The sequence below is a fragment of the Tachypleus tridentatus genome, chromosome 12 (assembly GCF_004210375.1).
Source record: "Tachypleus tridentatus isolate NWPU-2018 chromosome 12, ASM421037v1, whole genome shotgun sequence".
Classification (NCBI taxonomy): Eukaryota; Metazoa; Arthropoda; class Merostomata; order Xiphosura; family Limulidae; genus Tachypleus; species Tachypleus tridentatus.
In genome coordinates this window covers 14,813,982-14,832,543 of record NC_134836.1, presented here as the reverse complement: position 1 = coordinate 14,832,543, position 18,562 = coordinate 14,813,982, and the positions used below count along the sequence as shown (strand labels likewise).

At 31.1% G+C, this 18,562-nt stretch overlaps 1 protein-coding gene across 7 annotated transcripts in view; it reads right to left on the bottom strand.

Moving 5' to 3' along the window:
* cyc (basic helix-loop-helix ARNT-like protein cyc) overlaps window positions 1-18,562 on the bottom strand; it is a 163,744-nt gene that overhangs the window by 20,440 nt on the left and 124,742 nt on the right. For 6 of the 7 annotated variants that reach the window (XM_076472614.1, XM_076472610.1, XM_076472611.1 and 3 more), the window contains 2 exons: window positions 7,182-7,332; window positions 1,786-2,016 (listed from right to left, as the gene is read on the bottom strand). In XM_076472614.1, coding sequence (XP_076328729.1) covers window positions 1,786-2,016; window positions 7,182-7,332 — 382 coding nt within the window. The remainder of the gene's footprint in view (window positions 1-1,785; window positions 2,017-7,181; window positions 7,333-18,562) is intronic. The other variant, XM_076472616.1, reaches the window with a different exon arrangement.

The window sequence follows — 18,562 nt, the reverse complement described above, 5'->3', positions numbered from 1 at the left end:
CTTTACAAAAAACATTATACAACTGTAGTTCTTCTAAAACCAGCCAAGGTCAAACAAATTTTTAAAATGGTAAGCTGTAGATGTGAAAAGATATTTTGAAAGTAACGTAGAACACTATTAAACTTGGATTTAAAAGATGAAAATTACAAACAAAGATTAGACAGATACACACACACACAACAAAACATTCTGAAATGTCACCAGATTATGCTGGCTTAAAATACACTGATTGTTGCTTTATTTAATGTAAGTATATACATAGATTGAGTTGTCTTATTAAATTACATAATATAGATTAAGATAAAATGTATATACCCACATTATACACTTTTGCCTATCCGGTGTCTTGAAATCAAAATACTTGTTACCTACAGTATTATGGTTTGAATGTGATTTGTTTAGTATATGACCTACTATAATACCTATTGTTTAGACTATACTAAAACTTTTTTCCTCCTCCACTGAAATGAAATAACTTGCATTTTTCTACAACTAGAACTAAGACTCTGTTTCATATATTTAGAAATTACAGCTTCCATACTTGTTGATCTCTAGTATCACACGTAATACACTGTTATGATAGGAATAAAAAAAGAAAACACTTTTTCCAAAATAATTTTATTTTTATATTTATATTTTTTAAACATAATACACCTTTATACATCAGGAAAACATAGAATCAAATTCTACACTTTTAAGAAGAAAAAAACTGATTATATGAGAGAAAGTGCAAATTACATGGGGATTTAAAATATTTCAAACACTTTGACTTAAAACACTAAAAAACATAATTAAGTTCCAAAAAAATATTTTGGAGAAAAGAGCCACTGAATGCCTAGTGCATGTATATCATCTAGATTTTTAATCTTCTTAAAGGCACAGTTCCATCTAAACAAGAAGTTCAACAGTATATTACAACATGTGATTGGTGATTTACACTCTTCCAAAAAATTTGAATAATGAGCATTTTTTGCTACTACCAAACACATTCTAAACATCAGTCATTCATTTCACATTAAGCAATATAACGCCTTGCAATATGGAAGAAAGTTAAACAAATTTCATGATAATATTGAACAATAAAGTTAAGCAACAGTTATACTTTTTGAAACAAGCATTACTCTCAGTACAGAAAAGCAAAGCCCCCAAAACTAATGTTCCTTCTTTAAATAACAGATACATATATAAACACACACACATACTTAAAATTAATTATCTAGCAACAGTATAAGCAACAGTTATACTTTTTGAAACAAGCATAACTCTCAGTACAGAAGAGCAAAGCCCCCAAAACTAATGTTCCTTCTTTAAATAACAGATACATATATAAACACACACACATACTTAAAATTAATTATCTACAGAAAAAAATCTTTCTTTACCAATCATCATTACCTACATAAGCAACATGAAGTACATATTCAATTGAAGAAACATATATTCCATGTAATTTCATCAGTTAAATCGAAACATATAACGTGGAAAGTTACAATCTCATGTCTTAAATATCAGGTGATTTTAATCTATTTATTTACACAAATAATTAACATGTAGTAATAGAAATTTTAAATGTGATAAATTAACATTTCTGGCCCACGTTCCCTAATTATCTGCTGGAGAGAATCTTTGTTGTTAATTTTCTGAAGTATAAATGAAAAAATGACAAACTAATATTTTTTTCTTCTCTGGTTTGAAGGCTTACTGATGTATATAAAAATAGACTAATAAACAGATTATTTTTTTTGCTGAAACCTACTTCAGGTTTAACTACAAATAATAATCTACCTTTGCACTTCCATGGCTTCATCAGCTATCTGTCTGCCTATCTTGCTTGCTCCAACTCTCGTATTTAAAAACTTCTGAATTGTGTCACTAGTAGATGCACTACTGGTTGAAGGAAAGGCAGATAATACAGCATCAAGACTATTGGAATTATTGAGCATTTCTTCAAATGTGGCATTTGAACTTTCTACAACTGCCACATCAGGAGCACTAGAGGGGTCATGGGAAAGGTACCTCAATACAAAAGAGAGAGAGAGAAACTACTGAAAGCTTAAATTAGTGAAACAGAAAAGTTAGCAAAAAGATAAACAAAATAAAGTTGTTATTCTTGAGTACTGTTGAAAATACCTGTGTACCTATTTATGTGTATGTAATGTATGAATACTTAGGTTTAGAAAAACGTATGTAAAGAATATTACATTAGAAAGGAAAAATTGTCACAGTTCAGTGCTTCAAGTTCACAAAGTTAAAAAAAAAACAGATGCAAGACTTGTAAATGTGACTAAGTGACTACTCTAAGGTTAAATATATCTATAAATACAAGCTAGATCTTTAAATACATTTCTTCTTCTCTTCAAAGTGATAAGCTGGCTTGAAAAATAAAGCCAACCCATCAATGAGTGGAAACACAAAAAGACTGGCACTAATGATTGCCCTGTCAAGAGTAAGCTCAATAAATATGTTTACATAGGTGGTAACAATAAATGCACCACTGGTCAGTCATGTGGCAAATAAAAATTATAACACAGCAGCAATCACCAACTTCAAACCAGCCTGACGAGCTAAGCCCACCACTGTAATTATTTGACCTTGCAAATGGTGTGTGGGACCCATCAATAAGTTCATCTATTAAAGTAAAAGCACTACTCAAGTAAAAGTTATACTCAAATATAACTCAACACTTTTTCAGAGTGAGTAGGAGCAAGAATAAGTTGCAATTAAGTAAGAAAACTCTCAGATACTCTGAAAACTGCTGTAATTCATCAGAAACTAAGTCAGATTTCTTTTTAAGCTAGATGTATAGTGATTCAGTTTGAGTTGCTTTTGGTAGCTTGTATAGGATTGATAAACAATGTTCATTGTTCTTTCTAAAAAATATACCACACATTTTAAAAATTAAGAAACAACAATTGTATATTGCTGTTCAACAAAATGTTATAAAAACACGAAAAATTAAGAAACAAAAACTGGTTTTAACTGTGAAACATCACCAATAATTACTGTTTAATAAATGACAGAACTATATATGAAAAGTTAAGAAACTATAATGCTTTTTTTATAAACTGTTTAGGCAGAGAGTTCATGAGAAATAAACAATAATAGAAAAAATAAAGAGTGAAAAAGGCCAGGACCAGATTTACTATGATTGGAACCCAGGGCCCCTTCACGCACATTAAGTTCCTTCTTTTACAACTTAACCCCTCTTGCTCACTTTTGAACACTGATTGGACCTGAAATCATAACTTTTTACATCACAAAAAAAATACTTTTTTTGACATGCACATAGTGATTAAATTGTTAATATTTAATCACTTGGAAAACACCTTTATACAAAATGAATTACAGGGTTTTCAAGCATCAAAATGTAATACTTCAGATATCTACACAACTGAACAAGCTTACCCCTTAAACACACCTTTCAAACAACATAATAACACAGTAAACAAAATGAAAGGAGAAAGATCCAACAACCTTCATACAAATTAATAACAATGACTGTGGAAATTTCAATGAAAACATGAAACACTTTGAGTAAACAGATCAATAACAACCAACCCTAAAATGCACCACTTAGCAACAAGACCTAAGTATGGGCCATTATATAGGCCAACTAAAATGCTACTGCAATTACTGAAGTATCATTTTAGCTTTTTTTCTACTTTTTTGGTATATGTTTTCTAACTGAAAGTTTTAGTTTGTCTTTTTTTCTTATAATTTTCATTTTGTTCTGTTAAATTGACAAGGAGAAATGCAATCCTATGGGCACCTATTTGTGCTGGTAATTGTTGTATTAAAGTGTAATGCTTTTACATATTAAAGGTGATACCCTTCATTGAAAAATGATTTTTTAAGAACTCCATTTCTTTAGTACTACATTTATAAGTTACATCAATAAAGATATAATAAGACCCTCATGTACAGTACTAAGTGAAAGTTGTGTTATTTTTGTCATAAGAGTACTTTCACTTAAAACTGTGTTCAGTGAATAAAAAAAAGGTTGTTGCATATACTGTAGTTAGTTTCCTAATTGCCTGAATGTTGAATATCTAAGGTGTGAATTTTTTATGGATTTTTGCTTGTGGTGTAATTCAATAGATGACACAGAAGTTTTGGTTACAATACATAGATACTGACATACATGTTACATCCATTATAGTAAAGACATACACATTTCAAACACTATACTTATATTTTAAAAATAATAGTAGTATAATAATTATAAATAAGAAACACAGCTTTTCAAATGCATTTGTTAGTGATATTCTAAATATGATTCCCTTTGACTGCAAGGTTGTGTTTTAACAGGCAGTTACTGCTGCTTCAAATGTTGTGCTCTATTCTAATCCATAATGAAACAAGTTTCATTTTATATAATCTCTAACAGATTATAGGAAAACCAATGCAATATAACATGAAGATGAAAAACGGAAAGTGCTAAGAACATCATTCTTTCTACTTAAGTTACTTTTTAGATTAATTTTTTGAATAAGTTTCACTATTGACCAGGCAGTTACAGTCCATTTCCCCTCACTCTGTTTGTCAAGAAGTTACAACACTTCTTACTGTGTAATTATTGCTACAGATATCAAAGGTTAAGAAATAAGTTTTTTTTTACTGTCTAATAAATGCCAAAATATGATACGCCAAAAATGCAATAAAACTGAATTAGGATATAAAACTGCCAAGTGAAATTACTGAATTTCTTGAAATCACTAAGGCTAATTTATGCTTGGTTTGTCCCTTTATTATACATTAAAAGCAGATTTTTCCATCCATTTCTGAATCACTTGATGACAAGAAACCCACTTGAAATAAAAATGTATCTCAAAATGGCTTAGATGTGTTTGGCAAGAGTCACTTGCAAACTCTTTCCTGCTTAACCTGAAGATGACGTAGGAAGGTTGAAAACGTTGTTCTCTCCTTATCAATAAAAGTGTTAATACCCACATCAACTGTTCTAAGATACATTTCCTAATCAGTCTTGCTCATGTACATATATATTTAAATTCCTTCATTCATTGGAAAACTCCTGATATTTTGTTGCTGCCTGCACAATATGTATACTATGCCATCAGAATCAGTGTAGTGGCAAACACAAAGATTGAGGGGAAAAAAAAAGAGGTTTTAAGTGTCCATAAAATGGCACAGAAATAAATAGTTAAGAAACAATTGGTTGTTACCATATAACAAACACTGAAAGCATGAAGAGTTAAGAAACAAGTAGTTATTACTATCTAACAACTGGCATAGATATGGAGAGTTAAAAGAAACTATATGTGATTGTCCAGAGAAGCATCACAAATATTAAAGTACAACAAGAAACATCAAATTATAATTATTCTACCAAAAGCACAGAAGCACTGAGTTAACAAAATATGAGTCTATAGCTTAGTAACAGACATGATGTGGAAATAAACAACCTATTTTATACTTGCTGTCAAGCAGACATGTACAAATAAATGTAAAGAGTGAATGAACATAACGTAAAAATGATTTATTTGTTTGATAATTCTTCTAGTTAAATATTACAAAAGAAACTTGAATACAGGACTCAAAGTGAGGTACTGGGATTTAATATATTTGTGTCATTGAAATAAATTAAATAGTGCTTAAAAATTTAATAAAGATTAACAGTTAAATCAACTTTCATAAAAGCTAAATGTAGTTCTATTGGGGCAGAAATGCTATATGAATGTAATGACTTTATACAAGAAACACTGTCTATTAGATTTCCTCATCAGAGTAAGAACAAGTTAAGTGCAGAATCATTTCATGCCATTTTCTTCACCAGACATAACACCAACTGATTTCTGGTTGTCATGAATGTACTGTGGGAAGCTTACACAATTCCAGACCTCAAGGATGCAGTTGTTCAGAAAGTGGACAACATGCCATGTAATATGTATGTTGTTTTTGTAATGTTCATTGTCACACAGATGAAATAAATTCTGAATGATGTAGGAGTAGATTTTAAACAACTGTTGTGATTTATCAGACATTATGTTATAGTGGCACCCCTTGGGATAACATGTGACAACTGCAGCATTTGTTTCTGCAAGAAACATACCCTTGACACCTATATGCAGTTTTTTCAGTGAAATATGCACTGAATCAGAACCTTTCTTCATAACCACCCTGTACAACTCACTGTATACACACAAAGCAATAACAAGTGGATGTTGGTATTTATTTTTCAGATAAAATGATGGACTGCATTCAAACTAGAAAGTAATTTTTATGGCTATAAGAAATATATATATACATTAATTAAATGTTTTTATCATTTTTGAAAAACATTGAAAAGGGGGCTTAAATATTTTTATATTACAACGTACACACTAAGAAAAAATTGCATGCTGCAGAAATATGTATGTCTCTTGATAAAATAAATCATGCAAGAAATATATATTACATACTTACATATTCTTCCATTCTTAAATATTTGATTAACATTTCATACATACAATAAACATGAACTTAGGTTTTAAAACTATAATTATTAAATCTAAATTAACCATGAAAAACAACTTCACAATGAGAATGTTTCATCATTTGATTACCATTTCTGGCATTAATTACAGAAGAATTTACTACCAACATTTAACAAATATTACAATACTGCAAGCTCTTTTGTTTGTGGTATATCAACCCAATTTGACTATTTCTGGCAGCTGTTGACCTATATTACACCACTGCACCATAAGACAAGGATGCAAATTTAGAGGGAAAGGTAATTACTATCAGAGATTGAGCTTCCAATATTCTTTGGTATTAAACCCCATTTTTAATTTCTATTATACCTAATATATAGTTTGAATCCTAACAGTAAAACTTTGCCACAAATATGCAAATCACACTTTTTCATAGATAATTAATTCATTACTTGTGATATGAAAAATAATTTTTGAAAACAAAAAATGTATAATCTTCATGCTACTATATATATATATACATACATACATATACACATAGAAGCACACAAACATATGCACACATGAAAACTAAGCTTTTGTTAATTAAAGTACAATACAAGTAAATGTAATTTTCTCTTCTGCCACATTTTGAAGGAAGGTATCTTTACTATCTTAACCAAATTTGAAAAAGACTACATATATAAATACACACACTCATACATCTATACATATGCAGATGTTAATTATTTAATGTTTTACACTTACGGAATTAAGAAATTAACAGCAATAAGATATTCAAATTCTTTTGTCCATGGATTTTTGAAATTCTTCCACTTGCTCTGCATACAAATAAAAGATCCCTCCTTTGTTCGGAACCTATAATACCGAGTTGTAAGCCTTTCATTTGTTTGAAGAACTAAAACAAAATTACAAAATATATTGATTAAGAATGTTGTTATTTTACAAAGAGAGCAATATAAAAGAAATAGTTTTTGTAACATTAATAATTGTCAATTTTTTTAAATATCACAGTGGATAGAAATGATGCATACTACACCTTCATAGAAAATCTAAATATGAGGACACTAGTATATTGAAAAATGTATTTTATAAAATAATACCTTGTAATACGTAAACACTATGAACTAATATAAAGTACATGCATCTTTCCGAAATTATCATTTTCTTACACTGTAAATGTATTACTGATGAGTACTTACCTCCATCACACAAAACTATCTATCTTGATCTTCATTCTGTTCCTAAGGCATTACTAAAAACTTTTAACACTCATTACACCAATCTATATACACCATAAGTTTCATGTCACTCCTGGATATGTATATAGCATGTGATCACACTCACAGAATAGAACTGTACCACCTATATTGATGCAGTTTGCTCCCTCTAATGTTCTCCCCCTCAATCCTCACTTTCAAACATTGTCAGGATTGAAAAAGAATAACAGCAGCAATCAGGTGGAAAGTTTGTGAGAAGAGATAAGTACCTATCAGATATACACTTTCAGTGTAAGAAAATGTTAACATTAGATACAGTCTTACCTACTCTCACACAAAGTTAGAATCCCACATTGAAAAGGTGGAAAGGCCAGTCAGTATGTGTCTAACAATTAATCCAAGTGGAAAAGTACCACTAAAAACAATTACTGTGCTCAAAGACAAAACCAATTTACAAATATGGAACCATGCACTACTTCTGTAATAAGTATGCTTTTCACCCCACGAGAAAGAAATTAGCCTGATACAAGCTCAATATAATCTGAGAAGTGCAATCCATAGAGTGAGTTCAAATTGTTTTCTATCACAAAAACTAGATAAAAAACCAGGTAACACCTATAGACGAAGAGCAGTTTCATACACAAGTAGCCTTAGCTAGGTATTTATCAAACCTCAACAGAACAGATGAAGCTTCATAAGCTGTCCTTGGCATTAAATGTGGAGAATCACCTAATATTTAAGTAATGTAAGCATTGTGGCTGGGGCTTGTGGACCATAGGACATATATACATCAACCCCAACCAGAGCAAGTACACTTACAAACAGGTAGTTTTCATTCAGTTGAAACTGGACAAACTCCCTAACCCACGCAGAAGAAAAAAGTACATCAAATTGAACCTATTGTTACAGGGTCATGCCATTGCTAAACTCAACTGTAAGAATGGAGCAATATCTGTAACTGGTTTTAAGAACAGAAATCATATCTCACCAAACCATAAATTCAGGGAAGATACATCCTATACCTGGAATTACAAGTAGGCTGTGGAAAATTTGCTCAGCCACAGGAACAATCTATGTGTATCATGTTGCTGATGTTATGAAGCAGACAAAGTTCCCCAAAATGAAACGTAGGAGCAGAGAAAGAAACCTCCTGCAACTAGAATTAACAAGAACCATGCACTTAACCATGGGAACTGCACAGTGTCATCCTGAACCCTAAATTACAAGAAGAATCCCACATAGACTAGTCTGCTCCAATTGACAAATCGTTAACCAGGAAATAAGCATCCAAAGAAAGCATATGAAATTTTGTGAAAAGACACACCCATGTTAAAGCTGAATGGACATGCATAAAATTGCCAAGGTAGAGAGACAATATCTGCCTCAAAAACACACAGCCACATAATGCAAATAATAAGTGAAAAAGGAACAGGGGGTAGTCCACATTCCACCTTGAATGACATCCTCCAATAGATGTCAAAGACACAGCGAAAAGAAGAAACATCAAGGAGACAGCAATCTTCCATGGATATTGCATACATCAGTATAAGAAGTTGACATACTCAACCAGCTAGTGTGACATGGGAAACAGATAGGTTCCATGGGATAAAAGGTGAAGAGCAAGAACCCTGAAATTCTGCATAACAATGTAGGGAATGAACCCGACAGAGATGCTGATCGAGATCAGAATGGAAGTACAGTTGGGAAATGAAAGGTAAAGAAATGGGTGATAAATACAAATGGCTTCCTGGATCATAAGGGGGTAGAACAAGTCTGGAAATAACTTATAAGAGGATTTTGTTAACATTACTCATATAAAAATCTAATGGATGATGTCTGCAAGCTATGAGTATGAATTACAAGCATCTTAAGAGAAATAAATACAGTAAACCCTCCTAAAATGTAGGTTTATCCAGCACAGATTCCCTTATACGTGCAAAAAGTAAAAGCAACCAATAAATAAAAAAATGCCTGCCAAACAAGGAAAATTCAATTATATGTAGTTCACCCAACATGCAAAGATATAAGCACTTTAGATTGTTACAAATCTCTCAACATGGGTTCAGTCAATTTCACAAATCGAACCAGTTAGTGTGACATCAGACAGATCACGGGAAATAGAAAGGTTCCATGGAATGACAGGTCATTTATCCCTATTGCCATGGGAATCCTTTTCTGTGCAAGATGCAAAGTTTAGTGAGTCTTACATTCAAAAATTTATTAAACTCCCTTTTGTTTACACTATTCCAATTACAATAGCATAGAATCTTAGCTAATAATTCATATTTCAATAGTATATAAGTTTCAATTTAATAATTCTACAAAGCAATATTAAGAAAAATTCTCAATTTCACGTAGTGTGACACACATGAAATATTTTCTCTCAGCATGTTATCTTCCCTATTGTATCCACTACCCATTGAAAAAGTACAAAATCAAACTTAAATTACTCTCTATAATATCATCATTGCTCAGACAAACCACATTTATTATAGTCTTAAATTTTGTTTTGTTACAGAGCTATCAAATAGAAAATCAGATCTATCCTGCCACACGTACCTGTCACATGCTCTTTTCCATAATTCATTAATAGCTCTTTCTTATGTTTAATTATATATTACCATTAATGAATAGAAAGCAAACCTTTTCATCTATCAAATGACCTATTACATAAAATTATGTTCTGAAGGATTAAATTTCAGTATCACTCACAATACCAACATCGTTCCCATGAGAAAGTTAGCAACTAGCTTGGATGAATTTTTAATAACTCTTATAATAATTATAAAGTCAGAAAAATTTTGAAAGGTGAGGGGAATTTGTCTACTTTTTTGTATGTTATTAGTTTGTACTACTTGGTACATTATTTGATTAAATAAAAATTATTACATGCAATACTGTGATTAGCATAAAAAATTAGAGATAACTCTCTTCAACAACTGAGAGCAAGAAAGGAAAAGAGTGGTGTAGTAGTTTATTTCTTCTTTTTCAATGTTTATTCCTTATATATAGCTATAAAAATAACTAAAATGCAAAAAGAGGGATTTTTCTAGGTTAGCTAATATTAAAGTACAATAAAGAATAATTTTAAACAAGTTTCATAAGGTACACACAACAGCAGATTGTGGTTGCTCAAGGGTAATATAATTTGATGGAGCAGACAATAGTTGAATACAGTTCAAAGGACAATAAAACAATAACATTTAATTATAAGTAAATGTATACTGTTACAAACTTAAGATAAATTAATGTAGTTTCATGTTATAGTTTGAAGTCATTCTATAACTAAAAAAGGGTAATTTGAATTCATTTTGATTTTTTTAGTGGTTATGAAGTTGATCAAATTGACAGATTTCATTCTGAGACAGGTTAGAGTAAATAACAGATAAACCATAAAGTTTTACTGAAAAAAGCTTTTGAAATGTATTTAGGAGGTTTTACAGATTACACAAAGGAAATTTGAAATTTTTGAGATCAGGAAACATATTTTTAATTTTAACATGAAAATTATTTTGCACACAGATTACACAAAGGAAATTTGAAATTTTTGAGATCAGGAAACCTATTTTTAATTTTAACATGAAAATTATTTTGCACACAGATTACACATAAACATCACTCAGTGTATTCACTGACAAATCTTTATTTTTTTAAAATACTTCATTAAAAAATATATTTCTGTATGTGAAAGACATAGCATTAACTGAATGACTGCCAAATTTTGTGAAAATATATACACTATGCTGAAAGTTAGAAGTATTAAATCTATAAAGACTTTAATAAATGAGTACATAGAGGTCACATGGTCAGTCAAATCAACAGAACCCATATTGAGAGATTTAATAAACAACATTCATTTAGCCTAAGTAGCTTTATGATTACAAAAGTACACATATGTTTAAAATTAAATTTTGTTGTTTTATTACCATTTTGACTGCCTTTTGAACCGTGTCTAAGTACTATTCGTCTCAATGTAAGTTGTAAATCACTGGAGGAATATACAGCTCACATTATGCTTGTTTGTTTTTTGAAGTTCGCACAAAGCTACTCGAGGGCTATCTGTGCTAGCTGTCCCTAATTTAGCAGTGTAAGACTAGAGGGAAGGCAGCTAGTCATCACCACCCACCGCAAACTCTTGGGCTACTCTTTTACCAACGAATAGTGGAATTGACTGCCACATTATAACACCCCACGGCTTGGAGGGCAAGCATGTTTGGCGCGATGGGGATGTGAACCCGCGACCCTCAGATTACGAGTCGCACGCCTTAACACGCTTGGCCATGCCGGCACATTATGCTGTCAAATAACATTATCCATGAGTTATTCCAAGCTGCTCATGTTCATACTTTGTAAAATAATTTTATTATATTATATATTTTACCTGATTTAACCTTACCTAACCTAAAGAGATCCATACTTTTATATTTTAGTACTTCTATAATAATTAATAAAGAATAAACATGAAAAACAAGGAATACAGCACTTACTTGAGTATTTTTTTTTGCTGTCGACTATGAATGACACTTAATCCTTTTTTTTTTTTATACAAAGGGTAGTTGTACATTAAATAATGCACCAAAGAACAGAGCATAATAATAAGCAAAAACCAGACAATATCCTCCTCTAACAATCCAGCTATACGACAAGAGCCATAACAAATCCAACCAAACTAACCTTTAAGAATTTCCATACAAATAAACTATGTATTATGTACGTAAAATTGACATCTATCTATGTGGAACACAATGTAATATAATACCATTTAATAAATGCAAACACTGACTTCATACTGGTTATAGATGAAACATAATTAAAAGTACGAGAGAACTATTAACAGACCCTGCTGTACTAATTGGTGTAACATAAACAAAAACTAGTTTAATAAAAATTCTGAATATAATACACAAACATTTTGTGACATGCACAGTAAAGGATATCTATAAAATAGAAATAGACACTCTTCAGCTTCCCAAGCATCATTCTATCCCCACAACTTGTCTAACTGATCAGACTAAGTTCAGTGTCATGTAGTAAATTTATTTTTGCCTTTTTTTTTTCTACTTTTCTTAATTACCCTTAGACAGCATTATGAAACCAAAATGTAATGCATCTCCAAGTGGGATGAGCATAACATCAATGGGCTAAAAATATGTCAAGAATGAGTCATTCATACATATGATGAGGAGGAGTGAAGAGAAAACCCATGCAAGTGTTAAGGCTTTTGCCCCTTTTAAGTGCTAAGGTTTCTCAAGTGCCTAGGAGGAATCTGTTCATGGAAAAAACAGAGAAATTATTGAATATATGGATCAAAAAACAAGTTAACAAAAAAGACTGTTGTTGATAGCATAGCTATACATGAGAAAGCACATAGTTTGTATGAATGCATAATCTATAATGAGAGTGAAAGTGCTGCAGATGCCAGTAAGTTTCAAACAAGTAAATGTTGGTTTGTGAAACTTAATCAACACTTCAACCTGCATAATGTGAAGCTGCAAGGTGAAGTAAGGTGATAACAATGCAGCTGTGGTTCCTTGAATTCATTATGGAAAAAGAATATGCCTCTCAGCAGGTGTTTAATGCAGATGAAACAGCATTCTTTTATAAAAAGATGGGCAACAGGATATACATCACCAAAGAGCAGAAAATAGCATTGAAGTTTAAAACCTTTAAGGAAAGGTTTACTTTGTTTTTTGTAAGAATGCACTGGGTGACTTTAACTGCACCCTTATATTAGTGTACTGCTCCACAATTCCACATGCATTAAAAGACAAGAATAAATGACATTTACCTATTGTTTGGTGTTCAAATAAAAAGACTTGTGTAACTAGGAAGTTATTCAACAACTGATTGCAAAATCATTTTGTGCATGAGGAAAAGAAGAATGTCAATTTTAAGATTCTTCTAGTTTTAGTTAATGCTCCTATCCATGACCCTTACACACTTTAATTCTGCCATCCTAATGTGGAGATAATATTTTTACCTCCCATTACCACATCCATCCTGCAACCAATGAACTAAAGAGTAATAAAAACATTCAACTATACAAGGAAAGTCTACCAATATACAACTCAAGCTATAGATTCTAATTATTTTGAAAACGTAACCAAAAATGTACTGATATCACCAAAATATCTGAGGTGAAGTTGTGAACAATTTTAATGGTTTTCTGATGGTTGAGAAGGAAGTTGCTGATATTGTGATACTTGCTAAGAAATAGGAAGTGAGGGGTTTGATAATATGAGGTATGAGGAGGCAGTTGAGCTGAGGCAATCCCATGAAAACTTTGAAGCATTGATAGCCTCTAGCAACAGTAATGAAGATGCTGAAGAGACACAAACTGCTAAACCCATCCTCACAGTGAAAACATGTCTAGTTTCCTATGCAAAATGGCTGTAGACATGGATCCCATAATGGAGATAAGAATTAAATTTAAAAGAGGCTTTAATGATGTTCAAGCACCCCATAGAGAAATCTTGAAAGATTTGTGAAAGAAAATAAACAGCCAAAAATTACTGACTTTATGAAGCCCAAGTAAGTCAATGTAACACCTTTTGACCCCATCCTGTCGATTTCTACACTTGCTTCATTGGAATTTAAGGTCATAAGTCTTCCCCTTATCAACAAAAGGCCTCTGTCTTCATCATTCATAGATGAAGGTTAGGGTAAAACAGTATGGTATTATTTCATTCTACATATTTTAATTTACAGGTGCAGGATATCACTTGTGAATGTTATTACATTTATGATTTTATATTTTTCGGTAGAGCCTTTCATTTATGTGTAAAACACCCATGTATAAGCTCTTATCAGAGACTTAATAGAGCTGTGTTCTCATAGCCCTAATAATCTTATAGAGTAATGAGTTCCTCTAACATTGATAGTACTGATGCAGTTTTGTTCAAGAACATATCCCACAAATTGGAGGATTTCTACCATAAAACTATAAAGTGTTATAAAGGAAATATACCAACATTGCAATTGTTATTCTGTAGTAAGGAAAAAAACAAGTAGGTAAGCATAGAAAACATGGATTGTTGAAGTAAGGACACAGGCATACCACAAATTCACATATACTAATGGCCCGATTACATAACCCAAGGCTATACATACCTGTGTGAGGTAATCAAAATATTTTGGAAAAAAACCTAAAAGTTGTAGAGCAGTATTATCAGGATTGAGCAAAACTACAAAAATAAAATGAAACTTTATATATGATATGCACAACTTGAAACATAACATATGAATAATTGTGCATTTAATGTGTTGTCAACAGTACTGTATTTAAATTAAACCTGTTGATTATACCAATGAACGTATGTAAATATATTATGCAAAAGACTTAAAATCATTGTTGACAAAAATTACAACTCCAAAATCCACACATACAACATATGGACCATCAATGCTTGTCTATAATTACTGAAATCCAGGATGCCAGACTTGACTTTCACTCTGATGTCTTTGCCTTTACTGGTCACCTCTGCCTTCACCAGCTTTCAGAGATAAATTGAAATTAAGACTAATTTCATAATACAATTACTAAAAAGCCCACTTTAACTAAAAATAATCTTCATGAGTGAGGGAATACTAATATCACTGAATATCCCAAATGGGGGAAAGTTTCCTTCCATTTCAAACTAAACACCTGCCAAAATTAAAATGAAACAAAATAAGTAGCATATGCAATTTGTCCTGGATCTGATAATCTTTGTCTACTACTACTGCTGTGATACTGAGCTACACATGTAAACAATGACATAGTAATAATACAAATGTTATGGAAAGAAAAATTAGGCACTTGTTTCATTAGAACCTGCAGAATAGGTTGCCATGTTTGGAGTTCATATACATAATGACTTCCTTTCTTGTGTACTCAGCTGACAAAAGAATCAAAGATGTTTTGATCTATACCTTCTTTGAAGATTTCTTGGAACAGCAAGACATACAATACTTGTCATGTATTAATATACGTACATCCAGATTTTTTAATGAACGACTTGTGAGATATGTTCTTATGGGTGTAACATTCTGTTCTCTACCTTATTGATAGCTGGATAGTATCCAAATTCTTGATACTTAAGAGATATCAGATGTATCATTGGCACTGAAGGTAGATAGTAAAATATGTTACAAAAATGATTGATAGATATTTCATACAATAATTTATTTCATTATTTCTTGCAAATGTTACGATGGTTAGCAGTACTTGCCTGTATTATAAACTATTTCCATAGTTTCCACTTGTTATTTTCACTTTAAGCCTTTTTTTGTAGGTTTTGTCTGAAGTTAATGTGCATTTTGCAGTTTATACACTTGTTAAAAACACAACTCAGAAAAGGTCTTGCCAAGATGAGTTATGTGTATGGATAAATAATGGCCAAGTATTATGTCCCAGGATAATTTAGAAGGTACATGAAACATCTGATTTTGTGACGTTAATTTAGTCGTCCTTATCCAAAATGTTTCAAAAGTCTGCAAATATAGTTAATTGACTCTGTTACTTAGTAGGGGTACAGTGGGTTTGTTTACATTCTTTCCTATCAGCAAACTTCATTTATTAGCCACAAACATATTGTATTACTTTATTTAAAATGCTATACTTATAAATCTTTTTGATACAGTTTAAGGTTTCTTAAAAACATATTGTTTAAACTTTTAATGCTATTACTACAAGTGATGTAGGAACATTGTACCTTAAAGCATTAACAAGATGTCAACGTTTATGAATAAAATATTATAAAGGAAATACTTTACTAGTCAGAATGTCTGCCGACATGGCACTATAACAAGGTCCATCAGATGCCAGATAGTAAAGCTTTTACTGTAAAAGCTTTTTCCTCAAATATTATACATATTTCAACAGCTATCAGATAATACTACTCCTAGAAGTTAAGGAAGGCTAGTTAGTGATATTTTCATAAAAAAGAGCCAGGAATGATAAATATCAAACAGAATAATATTGATTATACTATGTGTTGCATATTATAATTAAATTGGACAAATATCCAATTTATCATGTCACATATGTTAATGTATTATTTTTTCAAATAACCAAATATATGAATTTGAATTTAGAATTTAATTAAATGTTAATACATACCAAATGTATGGTATTTGCTAACAAAACTGATACACACAATTTCCTTTTTTAACACATATATATTTTAATATACAAACAGAAAACAAGACAATTTATAACAGCTATTACTAATAGTTACTACAAATGATTGTTTATATACAAGAGTTTTACAAAATTACAAACAATACTGAGTCTTATATCTGGTCTGAAAATCTTTTATCAACATTCATTGAGAGCAAATTATCTCTTTATTGATACATCTGTACACTTCTTTTGAAACACCCATAAGTGTTCACCAGCAATAATATATAATGTCCTTGTAGAAGTACTAATGATGGAAGTCAATCCACTGAAGCTGAATGGTTTGTAATGCTCAAAATTTATAAATGTTCCTGGTTAAATTCTGTAGTTTCCAATAAATGAGCATTAATCACAATTATAGCTTCCAAAGCCCATAGCACACCTACTGTAATTGAGTAACAATAATCTTCTATTATTGTCTCTCAGCTAACTGCTTTTATATGAGACACACAATTTCTCAAAATTTCAATAATGTTCAAGCATGCTAGCATTTTTGTAAAACAAGTATTGTTGATTCTTAGCTCTCAAGAATCTTCTACAAATTTAAAGAACAGGTGGGACTTGTACAATACACAGCAAATATACATCACATGCAGAAATAAAAACTATATTGAAACATGCACAGGTACTAAAATAAACCATGCTTATATGTACATATATCACATATGGCACACATCTTTCAACAATATGTAATAAATTTAAAAGCAACAAAATGTCTTACTTGCAGCTTCTAAAACGTAAGTTTATAACCAACATCAACCTCAGATTTTCATGTAAAAGTAGTAATATGTCCAAACCACACAAATAATGCACAATGTTCTTGTTTTTAATCTTTTTTGACTGCTTTCTTAAGGTAACAGCCACCATTAATTAATTATCCTTCAATATAATTGGCCTTACAGTTTGCGACTTTTTCATTTAATCTGTGATGACGAGAAAACCCACTTGTTGAGAAAATTATATATGTGCTTTCTCTACCCATACCAGCTGTTTTTTTAAATATATAACTTTTTCATTTAAATGAATCATTAAACATTCACTTGCTTATGGGCCATATGACAAAACAATGGGAGCAGTTTTATTAACTGTAATATGTTATTTTCTCAGGAATAAACTAAACCATATGTTTTTTGGTGTTTTTTTTAACAATTGGTGAGGTGCATGTATTTTTTGTTTCAAAGTATGGTTACATGTGACACTATGTTGTTGTTGTGCAAGTCTCTGTTCTTCAGTAGCATCTGTTAGAACAGCCTACAGAAAAAGGAAACATGTAACAGACCACATACATGATAAACCATTTGTATAAAAAAAAAATGTAGATTGTAGCAGACCAAAATAATTTCCTTTTCCTAGAATTTATTCATCCTCAAAAACACTGTGGTGATGAAAATAAGAAAACATCACTAGCCAAACTTAGGAACCTAACTTCCTTCAAATCAAGGACTGTACCTCCTCAGCAGATAACATGAAATCCAAAGCCTCAGTAGTCATATTAAAAGCATTTTCTACCGCAACCAAAATTTCTGTTATCAATACATTGAATTGCAAAGTCATTCTAAGTTATAATATAATTCGATAACAATAAACAAATGAAAAAAAAATTAAAAACTGAGACAATTTAATGCACACCAGTAAAAGAAAACTGTTTAAAAATGTATTGAAATGTCAATGAAATAAAATTTTAAAAGGAAGACACATGAGAAAAACACACCTGTCTAAATGATGCTGTGCCAATTAAAAAAAAAAGA